At 39.8% G+C, this 15,222-nt stretch overlaps 3 protein-coding genes across 6 annotated transcripts in view; 2 read left to right on the forward strand and 1 right to left on the reverse strand.

The window, feature by feature from the left end:
• The window catches only part of wdfy4 (WDFY family member 4), a 51,343-nt gene extending 51,186 nt beyond the window's left edge, over nucleotides 1-157 (reverse strand). For all 3 annotated transcript variants that reach the window (XM_086092780.1, XM_086092778.1, XM_086092779.1), the window contains exon 1: nucleotides 1-157. This exon is cut by the window's left edge and continues 14 nt beyond it. The gene's annotated coding sequence lies outside the window, so the exon portion shown is untranslated.
• Nucleotides 158-304: 147 nt separating this feature from the next.
• On the forward strand, nucleotides 305-5,346 carry LOC147164057 (uncharacterized). 2 transcript variants are annotated; one of them, XM_086092787.1, is made up of 10 exons: nucleotides 305-616; nucleotides 1,090-1,225; nucleotides 1,303-1,413; nucleotides 1,495-1,627; nucleotides 1,789-1,967; nucleotides 2,408-2,481; nucleotides 2,574-2,736; nucleotides 2,846-2,928; nucleotides 4,490-4,683; nucleotides 4,864-5,346. In XM_086092787.1, the coding sequence occupies exons 1-10, from the start codon at nucleotides 496-498 to the stop codon at nucleotides 5,344-5,346; spliced, it is 1,677 nt and encodes a 558-aa protein (XP_085948913.1). In that variant the 5' UTR covers nucleotides 305-495. The 2 variants fall into 2 exon arrangements, with proteins under 2 accessions (XP_085948913.1, XP_085948914.1); XM_086092788.1 differs by lacking the exon at nucleotides 1,090-1,225 and having other exon boundaries at nucleotides 474-616.
• Nucleotides 5,347-6,337: 991 nt separating this feature from the next.
• arhgap22a (Rho GTPase activating protein 22a) lies at nucleotides 6,338-14,024 on the forward strand. The gene is given in 11 exon segments (XM_086092786.1): nucleotides 6,338-6,485; nucleotides 7,054-7,250; nucleotides 7,605-7,692; nucleotides 8,949-9,068; nucleotides 9,163-9,373; nucleotides 9,449-9,581; nucleotides 12,278-12,351; nucleotides 12,607-12,728; nucleotides 12,818-13,739; nucleotides 13,821-13,999; nucleotides 14,002-14,024. Coding segments are annotated over 11 exon segments (2,118 nt in total). The 5' UTR covers nucleotides 6,338-6,436.
• Nucleotides 14,025-15,222: the final 1,198 nt, after the last annotated feature.

Here is a 15,222-nt window from a genome sequence, read left to right on the forward strand (position 1 = left end):
CCTTCTCAGGCTGGGTTTCCTAGCCTGCTTCTTTTTCTGTTAAGTATGGCGGCGAGTTGTGGTATTGTATGGAGCGTTAGTGCCACCTCCTGGAGCATAGAGCTGAGCCGAAGTAAATGACTAAAAACAACATAAATATGGTATTACATTTTTGGGAGAAAAAAAATAAAGAAAAGAAAAGAAGGTAGTAACTAACGAAAGTGCGTGTGTAAAACATTTAGTATCGTGTCCTTTTTTTTTCTGGATTTCTGGTCATGTGAAAGGCTTCAACCAATGAGATGACTGGGGCGGGGTAAATCAGGCAGTGCCAGTAACTGTATAGTTGGTATATGTTTACTGTTCGGTTAAACGGACGTCTCGTCGTCGCAAAATGTTTTTTCCCTACGTCATCGTTTGTTTGCATGAAAAGTTTCAAGACGCAATTCGTTTAAGAGGCTAATTTTATGTAGTTTATTCTGTAGGAGTAGGCAGACCTGCGCATGTGAAGTCACAATAATGCATCCGGTGCCTTCATGTTCCGTGGATAACGTGGACATTTTTGACTTTATAAAGGCAGGAAACCTTGAAGAGTGCAAAATGATCATTCAAAATGACCCATCGGTCCTCATGCACAAAGGTAAGCACATTCAAAACAAATCAACAGCTTTAGGTTAACAGTAAAAATTACCAATGTGTGGCTGTATATTTGTGAAAATCGTAACCCCCCTCACACACTCACACACACAATTAACCGTGATAAAACGGTCAATGAAAAGTTTCAAATCCTTAATTATTTGCCTTGCACACCACCCATGCACCACGGGTGTCCAAACTTTGTCTACATACCTTTTAAGGCCACACACAAATGGAAGAATGCGGCGCCACTTTTATATTACAGTATTCAACAATTATTATTGTTATTATTATTATTGTTATTCAAAAACAATGTAATACACACCAGTCAAATGTTTAGACACAGTTTCTTATTCAAGATAGATATACAAAGCAGTTAAATATCCATCCATCCATTTTATATTAGTATGAGACCAGCAATAACTTAAGTACACAGATCAAATCTATTTTTGTGTGTTTATATTTACCTTCATCCAGGTTGGGGAGGTTTTACTCCACTGCATTCTGCTGCCCTTCATGGTAACCGTTCCCTAGTTGACCTTTTCCTTAGCAATGGTGCAGCCCCTAACCTGACCTGCAATGCAGGACTGTCAGCTTTTCATTTTGCATGCAGGTACTTCAGGTCTCTGATCATATTTATTTTCTTTTTTTTAAACAACTGGTGATTTTATGATGGATGACTCCTAATAGGCAAGGAAACATTGGCACCATTCATAATATGCTAAAGCATGGAGCTGATCTGCGAGTCGTAGATCTACAAGGAAAATCCTCTCTTCATCATGCGGTGACAGGCGGCAGCATGTGAGTGAAGTCATCAACAAAAGTCAAATGATCACAATTTGATTGTTCAGGCAAGCACTGACCATGATTTACATTTCCCAGTGTTGCAGTGCACTATTTGTGGGAGACAGAAATGTTCTGTTTCACAGACACAGACATGCACCAGGTGACCCCCCTTCACCTGGCGGCATCAACGGGCAACACAGATATGGTCCAATACCTCCTCAGAGATCAGGTAACACACAAAAACAGTAATGGGTCATCATTACAGCAAAGATCCAGAGTATACTTGCCCCGGGGTAGTGGTTTCTACGCATTCATTTTTGCTTGACTCCAAATTGTTCCACTTGGGACGTCTGGTTTGCCACTGTATAACCAATTGATCCCATGTTTCAGCGTTGTGGCGTGGATACTGTTGACCAAAAGGGGGCGACAGCACTTCACGTTGCAGCAGAGCGTGGATGCGCGGAGGTGTGCTGGATTTTGCTGCAAAAAGCTGGGTGCAGGATCCTTCATGAGAAAAATCTCAACGGCCTTACACCACTGGACCTCAGCAAGCAGGGGAAAACATTTAGGTGAATATGAAGCAAAATCTCCATAAGACCAGTTTGACACCACCACCAGTGATATTAATTTTATGTAATTTTGGGCAGTTCAGTAAACCCCCTATAGGACCCAAGCCTTGCCATAAGTAGAGACATTTGCGTGAGTAATGCCTAGCTTAAACTACACAACTTTTATGTTGTTCATGACTTATGAGCACACACTGTATGATGAAAAAAAAAGGCAGAATAAACAATTGTTTTGATATTTTCATTGGTTAAAGTTGACATAAGTAGAGATGTGTATGTGAATTTTGAATCCCGGGGCATTACAAAAATAGCACATAAAATGAAATTTTGTGTGTTTCTCCAGCTAATAGCGGAAATTAGAACTGAATTTGTGAATAGCAAACCACGGATAGGCAAGGGTTCACTCACTGCATACATTGCTGTACTGTGCTTTTATTTTGCAGGCATCAACAACTCACCAAACTACTGAGCCAGTACATGAATGTGCCAATCCACCACAAGCCTAAAGAATCTCATGGTAAGCATCATCTGTAATATTTAAATGAGATTTTGCACAATGGGCAAAAGTCTAAAAGGCATGTACATTTTGTTTACGTCCCTTAATGCCAGTTTTGTACTACTGGAAACTGTTTTTTCCAAGCCTGAGTGGAGCCACCATTCTTCTGGTAGCAGCCATGTTGGGAGGTTATGGTGGTCTCCTTTGTGGCTTACTCTTTCCCTGGCTGGCCAGAAGCATCTTTACTCAGTATCACCGTATGGCCACATATCAAAGGTTTGACAAACATTGTGGCTTGTTTCAAGTAAAGTAGGATGTTTTATTTCCAACACATTTTATGGCATATTGTATCTCTTTGTTCAGATAGCAGCTATCTTCCTTCCAGGTTACCCAACCCCATTTACCTGGGAACCCTCATTGCCGGCTTGCTCCATACCCTGCTTTGCTTTTACGGGAAAATAACACCTAATATCCTTCCCAAGCAATGTTGCATATTTTTTCAAGAGACTAAGTTGATTCTCTAGTACTGCAATGAAAAGTGAGAATGTGAAGAACTTATTTTTTTATTCTGGCAAAAGTGAGGTCTTGTGTGATATGCTGACTATCTCTTGTGACATAATGCATGACAGTAAGTTATTTTAGTTTTGTTCACAAAAATAAATCACACAAACTCAAATGCATGCAGTTAATCCTTTGAAATTAGCTTTTAATGGCCACTCGTGGTTACCCTGATACACGGACAATCTCACATGACGGCTCAGCTCTGGGTAGTTCAGCCAGTTGCACAAAAAGCCAAAAGAAAAAGTAAAGCCTTAATGCTTTGCTACTCACTGAACTGAAGTCTTGTGTGGTTCGCAGAGGCCTTTGTGTGATATGACGATAGTGCTCTATCTTTTGGAGTAAATGTTACCAAAAAAATGTGATTCTTACTGAATTTACAGATGTGCACTTTTGGACAAATTTGTCAGTATACTTACATTAAAGAAAGAAAAACCCACAATGAAACTGACAAAAGTAGGGGTGCACCGATCACAATTTTCTGACCAATCACAGATCTCCGATTTTTTTTAAAAGTCTGACCTGCCAATCCCGATTTTTGCCGATTTTTTTCATAACAAGCAGCAAATACCTTCAGAGTTCCAATCTTATTTAATTGGAAAACATTGAACAATATCTGTGAAATATTACAAACGGGTTGTTTTAACTGCAAAGTAAGTAGTTCTCTGAAATAAAAATGAATAGCCTGTTAGTCATCACTGCAGAAGAGGACAGTGGCTGACTTTTTCAGACCTCTGAGGAGGGAGCTGAGATCGGTGGAAAAGATCGGTTTATATTTAAGGGATCGGCCGATCACCGATCCCCTAAAACTAAGGAAATTGGGGCCGATAGATCGGTCGGTGCACCCCTAAACAAAAGTAGTAATACATTGGGGGAAATACAAATCAGGCATTGTTTTATTTTTGTGGTCAAACAGAAAAATCTTCTTTTTTTTAAACGATACCTATACCCTCGACTTAATATTATGTTGCACAAACTTTTGAGGGAATTGCTACAATTAATTTCTGTAACTAGTCTCCCAGTGAGACTTTGTCTCACCAGATATTTTTGGCCCAATATTCATGGGTATATAGAACACTGTACAATAAGCTAGCGTCTGTTTGAACATTCGGCCATTGGAGGGCACTGTTATACTACATATTAACTATGCATTTATTTTTAGTTTGTGTAAAACAAGGGAAGCTTATTGATGTTATCTGAACATAAAAGTGATTTTAAACTGATTCTTCTTCTCCGAGGGAGGTGCATTCCAACAATTTGTGGTACATAGTGCCAACTAGTGTGCAGGAGGGGCATGACAGTTAGTAGGCGTCACATTTGAAAATACTGGCAGTCTGCACTGGCAACTTAACCTAGCAGCAACCACCAGAATGCTTGACTTTTGGGTTCCACTGTACAATAATTTGCTACTTATGCAACAATCTTATCTTTTTGAGAGCATACATAAAGTCTTATCCTTAACCTAATGAATGTGTGTGGCTGGGCGGTGCCACTGCCGTCCAGGTGTCGACGGTCCACTTCTGCCTATTCCTCGGTTTGTTCTGTAAGGTTCTGACTCAGGACCCTGGAACACTGGACAGAGCAAATGCTGATCATCGGTTCTCTTGCATCGCTGACCTTGCAGAGAAGAACCAGAGCCCTCACAGGTTTTGTCCCTACTGTGAGGTAAGACATGATACTGGACATGGGTCACAACAACATGTCACAGGAATGTCTTCATCGATAAACAGCTTGATCTTTTCTTTTAGTCTTTGATGGGACAAAATCAAATGATGCACTTTCATAAGACATTGATTATTCTGCACTAGTAGGTTTATCACCTTTTGGGTCTCCCTTCACCCACAGCTGTTCCAGCCCGACTACACGAAGCACTGCAAGCTGTGTGATGTGTGCGTTCAAGACTACGACCACCATTGCCTTTTCCTAAACCGGTGCATCGGACGGGCTAACCACCGTCTCTTCCTCTTCTTCATCCTCTCCATGGTGACAGGCCACTTGTTGTTTGTCGCTACGGCAGCAAGTTACCTGTACGACAAGATGTCCGCCAGCAGCTTGTCGCCGTGGCTCACGTTCCTGGGGGGTGAGTTCTGGGTCACGGTGATGCTGGTTATGAACGCCATGACCCTCTTGTGGGAGGTGTGGCTGCTGACAGAGCAGTTTCATGCCATCTCCATAGCAACGACTACTTATTTCAGACACTGTGAAGATGTCAGGCGGCACAGGACACTTGGACAGCGCTTTGTCGCTGTACTGACTTTTCTGCTTGAGGGACGGAGACGGGTCGGCTGCGGACAGACAAAAGAGGACAAAATCGTAATGGACATTTAAAACTGTCACACCTTGTATCTTGTTTACTGATCATATGCACTGTGTAATCCATTAGTCAGCATTAGAAACATTTATGGAGACTTCATGAGTTTAATTTGTTGTCATGAGTTCCACCAGTTTAATTTTTTGAGATGCAATACAAGAGCTCCATTACCAATTGTGACTTACAAAGTACAAATAACAGGTTGACAAAATCAATGGGTTTTATTTAAAATTTGATACATGATTTAGCTACTATGGAGGAACAAAATAGCTCTCAGCATAATGCAGTAGTTTTAAAACACTGAAACCAATACAACCATAATAACATAATTGCTAAATGAATGCTGAGTGTCAGCACTGAATGTTGCTTCAAAATTGCACTCCATTTACCATTGCCACTGAGATATAGCATACAGTACAACCAATCAGCGCAAAGCTTACTTATATATCAATTTATGAAACATTCAGCCGTTTCATCTGCTTTCATTCTTCTGAAAAAGCCAGTATAAGTACTCGAAAATTAGGTGTGGCATGAGTATATAATAATCTTTAAAAAAACAAAAGTTTTTCCTGTGGTCTTACTTTATTACATTTTGAATGTTTGGAAAGTTTCTGTTGCTTTCAGATCTATTCCCACATTAATGTCTGATGGAGAAACATACAGTATGTGCGTACAAAAATCAGCAGTTTTCACTTCTCTATCAAGTTGCCTTACTTCCTGAGGCAGAGACTGACAAGAGGATGTTGTAATTTATGTCACAAGATTTATTCCCTAAGGCTACTGGGGGCTGCATGATATTCTGTTGTAGAGAACAAGCTCCAGACAAGGCATCATCAAGTAGAGTAATTGCTGGGACTCACTGAGAATGCATTAGTGACCAAAGTGAATGTATAGTCAAAACAGGCCAGTGGGTGGGGGCATCAGGCAACCGAGAACAGCCTGTGCAACAGTAGGAGAGAGACTGAGGGAAGAGGAGAGTGAGGGGTTAAGTGCTTGCATGCCTAGCATCAAACGGAAACTCCAAGTGCGAGAGAATGGCAGGGAGAGAAATGCTGGAAGAGGATGTAAAAGGGCGAGGCATCTGCATGAGTGTGTCTGAACAGAGGGATGCCACCCGTGACCATGCCGAGCCCCAAGATAAAACAGGCTCGCCGAGGTAAGATTTATTTTTCTTCTTTCTTACATAGTGTCAGCACTTTCATTGATAAATTCACATGTTTTCTTCAGTTAACCTTTTGTGACAAATACACAGACAGTTGACATGATGGTGAAAGGTGATGTAATCTCTCATCGCTTGATGATACCCTATTAAGATTTCTTTAAAATTGTAATTCCATCGTCTACTACGGGGAGATTATGTGGTCTCTTTCTTTCTACCTTATTGCTTTTTTTGTTCAACATTTCAAATAAAGCAAGTCGCTCAGATGTGATTATGTTTCCATAAAAGTGAGGAGAACAGTTTCCATGGTTTTCACATTGACTTTACATTCAAAAGGTTCTTAGTTCAAATCTAAGTGACGAGTTTCCTTCCAGCTTTCTTTTTTAGCCTGACTTTGATGATGGGGGTTTGGAAGGATCAGAACTGAAGTCCTTATTAAATAGCCAACGCTGTTAAATTATAGGCAGGGGGAAAAAATTGTGACAATATTTCTCATTTGGTCATTTTCTAGAGGAATTTGTCTTGTCGAGTAATTCAAATGTCTTGTGTTTTTATCCTAAAACAGCTCGTTCTAAGAGCATGGTCTTCGGAGAGCTGCCTCGGGCCTCCAGGCCATGCTCCCCTTTTGACCAGGAGAAGGTGCTGAAGGCAGGTTGGCTGAAGAGACAACTCATCATCATGAAAAACTGGCAACTACGGTGGTTTGTCCTCAAGGCTGAAGCTTTGTATTTCTACAAGGACCAAAATGAGACCAGGCAACAGGTAAAATGCAAGTGTGAAGTCATTTACAATTTTCTTCCTTTTTGAATCCCCATGTACAGTACACAATCAAGGTTTATATATAAAAAATAAAAATAAAATCTTATAGCGTCACATATCAAAGGAAAGTCAACTGTAGTTCAGGTGCTTCAGAGAGATATCTCTTAAAACTACATGTTCCCCTCCTCCGCTGGAGGGATTTCTACATTCATGTGTCCAATTGTCTAATTGATGACATAGCCCAGTGAAGAAACATCTCTTGATTGGCCCTTAAATATCGCTAGTATAATATTGACTAACCTTGCATTTCTCACACAAGTGCATTCTGCCACCCCCCCCCTTTTTTTTTTTTAACAGGGTTGCATTCCTCTCAAGGGCACCCAGGTCAATGAGCTGCCCACCAATCAGGATGAGCCAGGCCGTCATTTATTCGAAATTGTTCCAGGTGGGTTGGCGTAATAACAAAGTATGAGAAAGTGGTGAACCTTAGATGTTCACAATGGATACTTCTGAATGAATTGATGGAGTTTAAGCGCCTTCAAATAATGTATAAAACCCATCATGAAATCATACCAATTAACATGCAAATCAAAAAAAAAAAATTAAAGGGAAAGTGAGTACAAATGAGGAGAAAAATATATTTTTTACAAACCTAAATACAGAACAAAACAAAAAGACAAAATTTCAACTCAAGGTGTCAGTTTGTGGAACAATCTAGATTATAAAACAAAATCATCTCAGCCCATTTGCATTTTTTTTAAATGTATAAAAGCACAATTTCTGGAGAAATATAGTTAGTACAAGGTCTTTCTATTTAGTGATTTTGTTTAATCGTTACTCAGAAAGTGTCTTGGCTGTTTGCTGTCATTCATTTTGTGCTGACAGTTTTTTTTTGTGTGTGTTGATTAGGGACAGATATTTTTATATAAGTTTTTCTTCTTTCTGTCCCCTTTCATTTATTTTTCTTTTAAAGAATGAAAATATTTTTTTGAATTGAATTCTGCAAGTATCTGGACAATAATTTTCAGACTGGATTTGGGTTCGAATTTTATTTTATATTTTAATTTGCTTTATTTAACAAACTGAACTCAAAAGCCAAACATGGCAAACATTAAGCAAACAATAATCATCATCACAGTAACAAGTCATACACAACAATCTCACAATAATAGTAAAGGAAAAGGAAGAAATAATAATAATAATAATAAATTGCCAGGGGTCTTCAACTAAGAAATATTAAAAACACCAAAACGAGAACACTGACTTTTGACAGCTTTCTTATTTTTGGAAGTAGAGATGGACTCTTTCAAAAACAGAAAAAAAAAATAGATTTCGACGTTACAAATTTACACTTATCAATATGAAACTTTGATTCGGGTTCCAATTTCCTGCCTTCTTTCTGTGTATGTGACGTCATGTACGCATTGTGTGCGTTTGGCCACAGATGGCAGTAGCAATTCGAAAATAAATGTTCTGTATCCAGCAGCTTTGAAGATAAAAAAAAACGTGAAAGTTCTCATCATTTCTTTAGTGTGTTATCCACAAGCATCCAGATTAATAGCTACCACAAAAAAATATACTTGAATGTTGTCAAAGGTTACTGTATCAAAATGTCAAGCTAAAATGTCAGACCGGCGGTTGTCTCGCTGTGACTAAGAGGAATGACGGGACGCTGCACTGATGTAATTTTTATGTTTTCAGGGGGTGTTGCAGAAAGTGACCGAAACCATGAATCGTTCCTGCTCATGGCTAACTCTGAAAGTGACGTAGAAGAATGGGTCAGAGCAATACACAGAGCAATATGGGCCCCACTTGGAGGAGGTGAGCGTCCTCAAAATCCTGTGTAATGCGTCGATCCACTTTCTAATTATGTCCAAACATGCGGACTAAAATGTTCTTTGATATGCACCCGTAGGTATCTTCGGGCAGGACTTAGAAGAGACCATGCTTAATGAGGGACAATGTGGTTCCCAGCGGAGGGTACCGGTGCTGGTCGAGCGGTGTGCGCGTTTCATACGTGACCATGGACTTCAAGAGGAAGGACTTTTCAGGGCCCCTGGGCAGACCAATCATGTTCGATTACTGCAGGATGCGTTTGACCGCGGTGAGAGTCTGTTGTTTGACAGGTGAGTCAATTGGATTACACATTGTACAGTACCTGCTATTAATCCGAGTGACTCACATCTCTCTGTGCCTTTCAGTACCACTGATGTCCACACAGTTGCGTCACTCCTGAAGCTGTATTTACGCGAGCTACCTGAGCCTGTAATCCCCTTCACCAAGTATGCACAATTTCTCTCTTGTGCACTGCTACTCAACAAGGATAGAGAAATGGTAAACACAAAACAAACAAAAAACGCCTATGATTCATACACAGTAAAATCGGAAGTGTAAATTTAACTCCCATAATGTTAAATTTAACACTTTCACTGAGTTTATATAGTTCTCAACAGTTCCGCCTGAAATTTACACTTCCAAAAATGTACACATTTAACTCATTGGTAGAGTGAAATTACAACAGCCATAGCGTTATTATTTGACACATAAAAGTGAACTTTTTGCACTTAAAAGTGTTATCTACTTTCACCTATAAGTGTTATTTTTTCACATGATCAGTGTTATTTTGTAACACTTAAAAGTGTGATTTATTTTCTTTCTTTTTTATTCTCACAGTTTTGTTTTTACTTTTAACTACATAATGTTTATTTTCATTTTTTTGGTGTTAATTTCTCACAGTTTTAGTGCTACTTCTTGACAAGTTTTTTTTTTGCTACCCAAATGGAGACAGTGGGACTTAAACCTAGTACCTAGCACTTGGGGGGCAACAACACTAACAAGTACGCCACGAGATAGTACATGTTTGTTGCCACAAAATTCTTTCTTGTAGGCCTAAGTTCCCGCACGACTCCCGGTTAATGAGAAAAGAGAGAAAATAACCCAGACGTATAAGGCAACTCAGCCAGGAGTCAATGAGTTTGACTCGCTGAAATAACACCACCCGTAGAGCTTTTTCTTTACTTTGAGTGTTCAAATAACACCCAAATCAACACCCAGTAACTCAAAAAAAATTACCACTAGATTTTTAACTCAATTTAACACTACAGAATTTGCTGTGTACGTAGTACATAGTACACTGGTAGGTCAACGAACTTACGACATTTCCCCTAAAATGAATTGAGGTGGCACGTAAGTGATTAGCATATCCATCTCACAGTTCTGAGGTCTGGAGTTCCCATCTGCACTCTAAAAACAGTTGGTTAAAAAATAACCCGGTTATGGGTAAAAAATGGATAGATCCTCTATTGGGTCGATTTGACCCAATTTTGGGTAAAAAATTGGGTCATTTAAAACAACCCATAAAGTTAGGTCAGATCTTCTACTTGGATCAATTTGACCCAACTTTGGGTTTAAAAAAAAAAGAAGAAGAAGAAAAAAAAGAGTCATTTTGTATAGAACCCACAAAGTGGGTTTTGACCCAACTGTTTTTAGTGTGGGCTGTGGCTTTTCTGTGTGCAGTTGATTTGTGCGTTTGACTGTTTGTCCCATTCAGTACCTTAAAAACACACTCAGGAACTTTTCAACCTTCATAAAATATTTTCATAACTTCTGATAAAACCTGATCATCAACTTCCAACTAGTTGAATGGTTCCTTTCTCATGGCTTGAGGATGTCTTTATCACTTTTACTGGCACTAAGCAACTTTGAGGATGGTAGCAAGAACCCTGCCACACAAAAGAACTACAAATACGGTGACTGTTTTAACAGCATAGGTCATTTCCCTTTTTCCCTATTTGTTACCAAGGTTATTTTAGTTAACGATAACTTACGAAATAACTAAAACAAATATTCTAAATAAAATGGTAAAAACAAAATGAAAATGCATAACGAAAATGCTTTTAAAAAAACAAATACTAACTGAAACTACATTATACATTTACATAACTAACTAAAACTAGAATTATAGCAAACATTTCTTTTGTTGTTGTCTCTGGCAATTAAGTTAATACAGCCTTTGGGGTTGATTTTAAATTATATCGATAAATTTTTATTTTTTTAAGTTTAAATTATTTCGATATTAACTGGAATAAAGACGTTTGAAAGTGTGTCGCATGAAGTGACGTCATCTAGCAGCAGCCAATAGAAAAGCACCTTCAGGTGACGTCGCTCCTATTTTGCGTGTTTGACTTTTGGCTCCAATGGCTCACTTTGAAAGAAGTGTGTTACTTTTTTCATTTTACCAAGATGTTTATGCATGACATGTTTTTGAAATAAAAACTAATACTAAAACTAACAAAAACTAAACTAAAACTAAGCATTTTTTTAAATAACTAAAACTAATTAAAAACTAACAGAGCCGCCCTGAAAACTAATTCAAACTTACTAAATTTAAAAAACTAAACTAAAAATAAAGAAATATATAACTATAATGAAAATTTAAAAACTATAATAACCCTGTTTGTTACAAAGACTGAAGTCAATTCAAACGTCTTTGCGCGATTACTGCTGTCATGGTTGAAGCTACAAAACAACCTAAGAAATGAAAGTTTTGTTTGAGGAGACAAAAAAAAGCAAAAGGGAGGCAATCCAGATAAAGGGACAGTCAAAGTCGCTGGTGTGAGCTCAATGACGAGGAGGGATTTCTGACCGACACTGCTCTGTTCCTGGCTGGATTAGTAGCTTTCAATGCTCAAATCAAAATGATAATGCTAAGTTAGTTATTGAAAATTTGCGTGGTAGCAATAAATAGCCATCAGCTTGATAGTTTGCAGTTTTATCAGGATTTCACGATGCTTTGCGCTTGTCCTCATGGGAAATGTGGTCATTTAGGCGAAACATTGCCGCTTTTGCCCATATGGCGCCACTATAATCAACAAAAACTGAAGGTTGCTTTAAATACACAATTTATTTTACGCCACTTGAGTGTTAGCATATCTGAAGCGTGTTTGAAACTCAAATTCTCAACCAAACTCAAAAACTGAAAGTCAAGGTACCACTCACTGTATATACTAATAAATGTTATTTTTTCCAAGGGTATCATAGAGCTTGGCAAGCAGGTGAAATCACTTCCAAAGGTCAACTACAACCTTCTTCAATACATCTGTAGGTAAGTCATACAGTGACACCGTGCCATTCGTAATTCACTATTTGATATGAGAAACTCGTCATTGATCACGCCCACGTGCACATCAGTGGAAGCGGCATCACATCCACGGACAAGCGGACAAGCCTCCCTTGCAAGCTGAGCCCACATGCCTGTCAGCATCATGACTCAGCTTCTTGTCATGCATCAGAATTTCAGCCACACATTCAATGTCAAATTTTAAAATGCCACATACGTCTCTGATTCTTGTGCGCTCAGATTTCTAGATGAAGTCCAGTCCCACTCTGATGCCAATAAGATGAGCGTCCAGAACCTCGCCACTGTGTTCGGACCAAACGTGCTTCGGCCCAGAGTGGAGGATCCGGTTATCATGATGGAGGGTTGGTGACAGTGCTGTAACAGTCAAATCCAACCATCCATGTCGCTTCATCTTTCACACTAACGATGACTCATTTTTAATTGAAAACAGGAAGTTCTCAGGTGCAACAACTGATGACTGTGCTGATCAGTGAACATGCCAGACTGTATCGGCTCGAAAACCTTGTTAATTCTCTGCTGCGACAAAATGATTCTCTCCATAAAGGCAAAGTGGAATGGCTTAAACAAGAGGCTTCCGAACCTCCGGTGGCATCTGACACAGGTGCTCAAATACCTCAGCAAACTCCTCAACCTAATACCCCTTCTAAGGACAATAAGCAGACAACATCCATCACTACCTCTGAGACAGATGAAGGTGGACTAGTGAAGATTAAGGCAGAGGAGAATGGGGTCGGTCACTCAAAACCCCCAAAAGAGGGGAGCGATAGCCCCACTACGCAGCCCAGAGTCCTCTCTGCTTGGAGGTGCTCTTTTAAGGGCAGTTCTCTGGGATCGAGGGTCGAGATCGGGGGATCAGCGGGGGATGTGCCAGTGTCAGCACCAGGTGGTAGTAACTGGTTGATGAATGGCCTGTCGTCCCTCCGCGCACACAGGCACACCACCTCATCTGGTGCAAAACTAAAACACTCGGCTCCATCCCTGAAGGACTCAACCCTCTCGCTTAAAGAGACCACAGTGAGAGACACCGAGAAGGACACCGAGAAGGACACCGAGAAGGACTCCTCTTGGACGTCGCCCTCTCAGAGGACCCTTCACCAGTCGCATAGACTGTCTGCCTATGACAATGTCGCTCCCTCCACGCTCAGCTTGCCGGCTCAAAGCTCCTCCATCTGGACTGCTTTTGAGATCTCACTGGCTGATCCGGAAGACCAAAAGAGAACACTGAGCGATGGTACAACAGCTCTAAATCAGCAGCCAAGTAGTACTGAGGATGATATTCGAACAAACGTAGTCGTGGAGTTACAACAAGAGCTGAAGGCACAGAGGGTGACCTTTGAATGCAGCATTCGCAAGTAAGATTAACTTATGTTCCTGATTTTGATCTGTGATTACCGATTACGGCGAAACAATATAACATTCATCTCCTATTTAAGGTTGGAGGAAAACTGCCGTAAGCACCAGGCCCAAGTAAACAAACTTGAGGAGGTGCTGGATCAGGAGAGAAAGCGGTTCTACATGCTGGAGATCCGATTCAGGAACTCGGAGCGCGCACGCCAAGACGCAGAGAAGCGAAACGTTCTCCTCCAAAGGGAGATGGAAGACTTCTACAAAACTAACTGATAACAAAGTCCAGTTAAGCCTGGACCAATTTATCATCATCTGGTTTTATGATGCATTCGAGGAAGGTGGGAAGTTGGAATTATCCCACTCACATTGTTGCGAAGCTAATGTAAACAACAAAGATTCTGATATTGTTTTTTGTTCTAGTTAACAGTCATTCCAAATCACGTTGTATAACGTGAACCTATGTTAAATAAATAAAATAACAACAAATAAAAATAAAATACATGTTTAAAATCTTGTAAATTATGTTTAAACATTCACGGTCAGTCTCTGCCATTGTCGAATGACATCAGACTTAGCTCTTTTTTGACTTCGCAGGTCGGATCTCCAAGTTGAAGGGGGCGTTCCCTTGCACACTTCCTGGTATGAAGTCGGGAAAAATGCGACTTCCCACTTTCCTTGAATGCAACAATAGCCGATGTTTTGAAAAGAAAATACTGTATACTGTACAGCAGTTTCCCAACCCTTATCAATTGCTATGTAGGTACTTCCCTTATACAGTATAGAGCTTTACCAAGGCCAAACATTTGGTAGATCAGTTAGTTTGGAGGCTACTTCCTGGTTAAAACCGAGGACAACAGACAGGTGGTGCTATTATAATTGTGGGTGGTTGACGCTCCTATCTGTGACCTGTTTTTGCAGATTTTTTTTTTTTAATCTGTCAACTGGATCCATCCTTTCTATTTACTGTGAAAACAAAGCCATGAGTGGCCATATTTAGTGAAGTAGAGTGATGTTGACATGGCAGTGACTGACCAACCTATAGGGTGCCAAAAATTGATTACACTATACTACTACCACTATTTTTTTTTATTTTAAAGTCTTGTGTAACTTGTAACAGTGTCTTCCCTATTAGCACAAGGGCTGGACTGGCAGAAAAAAATTAATACTGTAAATCAGCCCTTGCATTTTAGCATGCACGCGCACGTGTGCGTACAAGCATGACTGGACAGTGTGATTATGGACAATGACTTCTCAGCCATGTTGTTTGCGTGCTATGATGTGAAAATAATGAATATGCTTGATGGTGACTGTAAGAGTTAAATATTATAAATATAATATATATTATATATATAAAGACAAATTCTTGTCAAATTGATATTCTGACATGACCCTTGACCACTCCTGGCTACCACATAGCTCTACCACTGATGCTGATTGGTTCAGTTTGCCGTCGATAATGGAAATGTATTAATGAGCTGCTGCCTCTAA

The sequence above is a fragment of the Leptonotus elevatus genome, chromosome 13, assembly GCF_054856555.1.
Source record: "Leptonotus elevatus isolate MCC_2025b chromosome 13, RoL_Lele_1.0, whole genome shotgun sequence".
Lineage (NCBI taxonomy): Eukaryota > Metazoa > Chordata > Actinopteri > Syngnathiformes > Syngnathidae > Leptonotus > Leptonotus elevatus.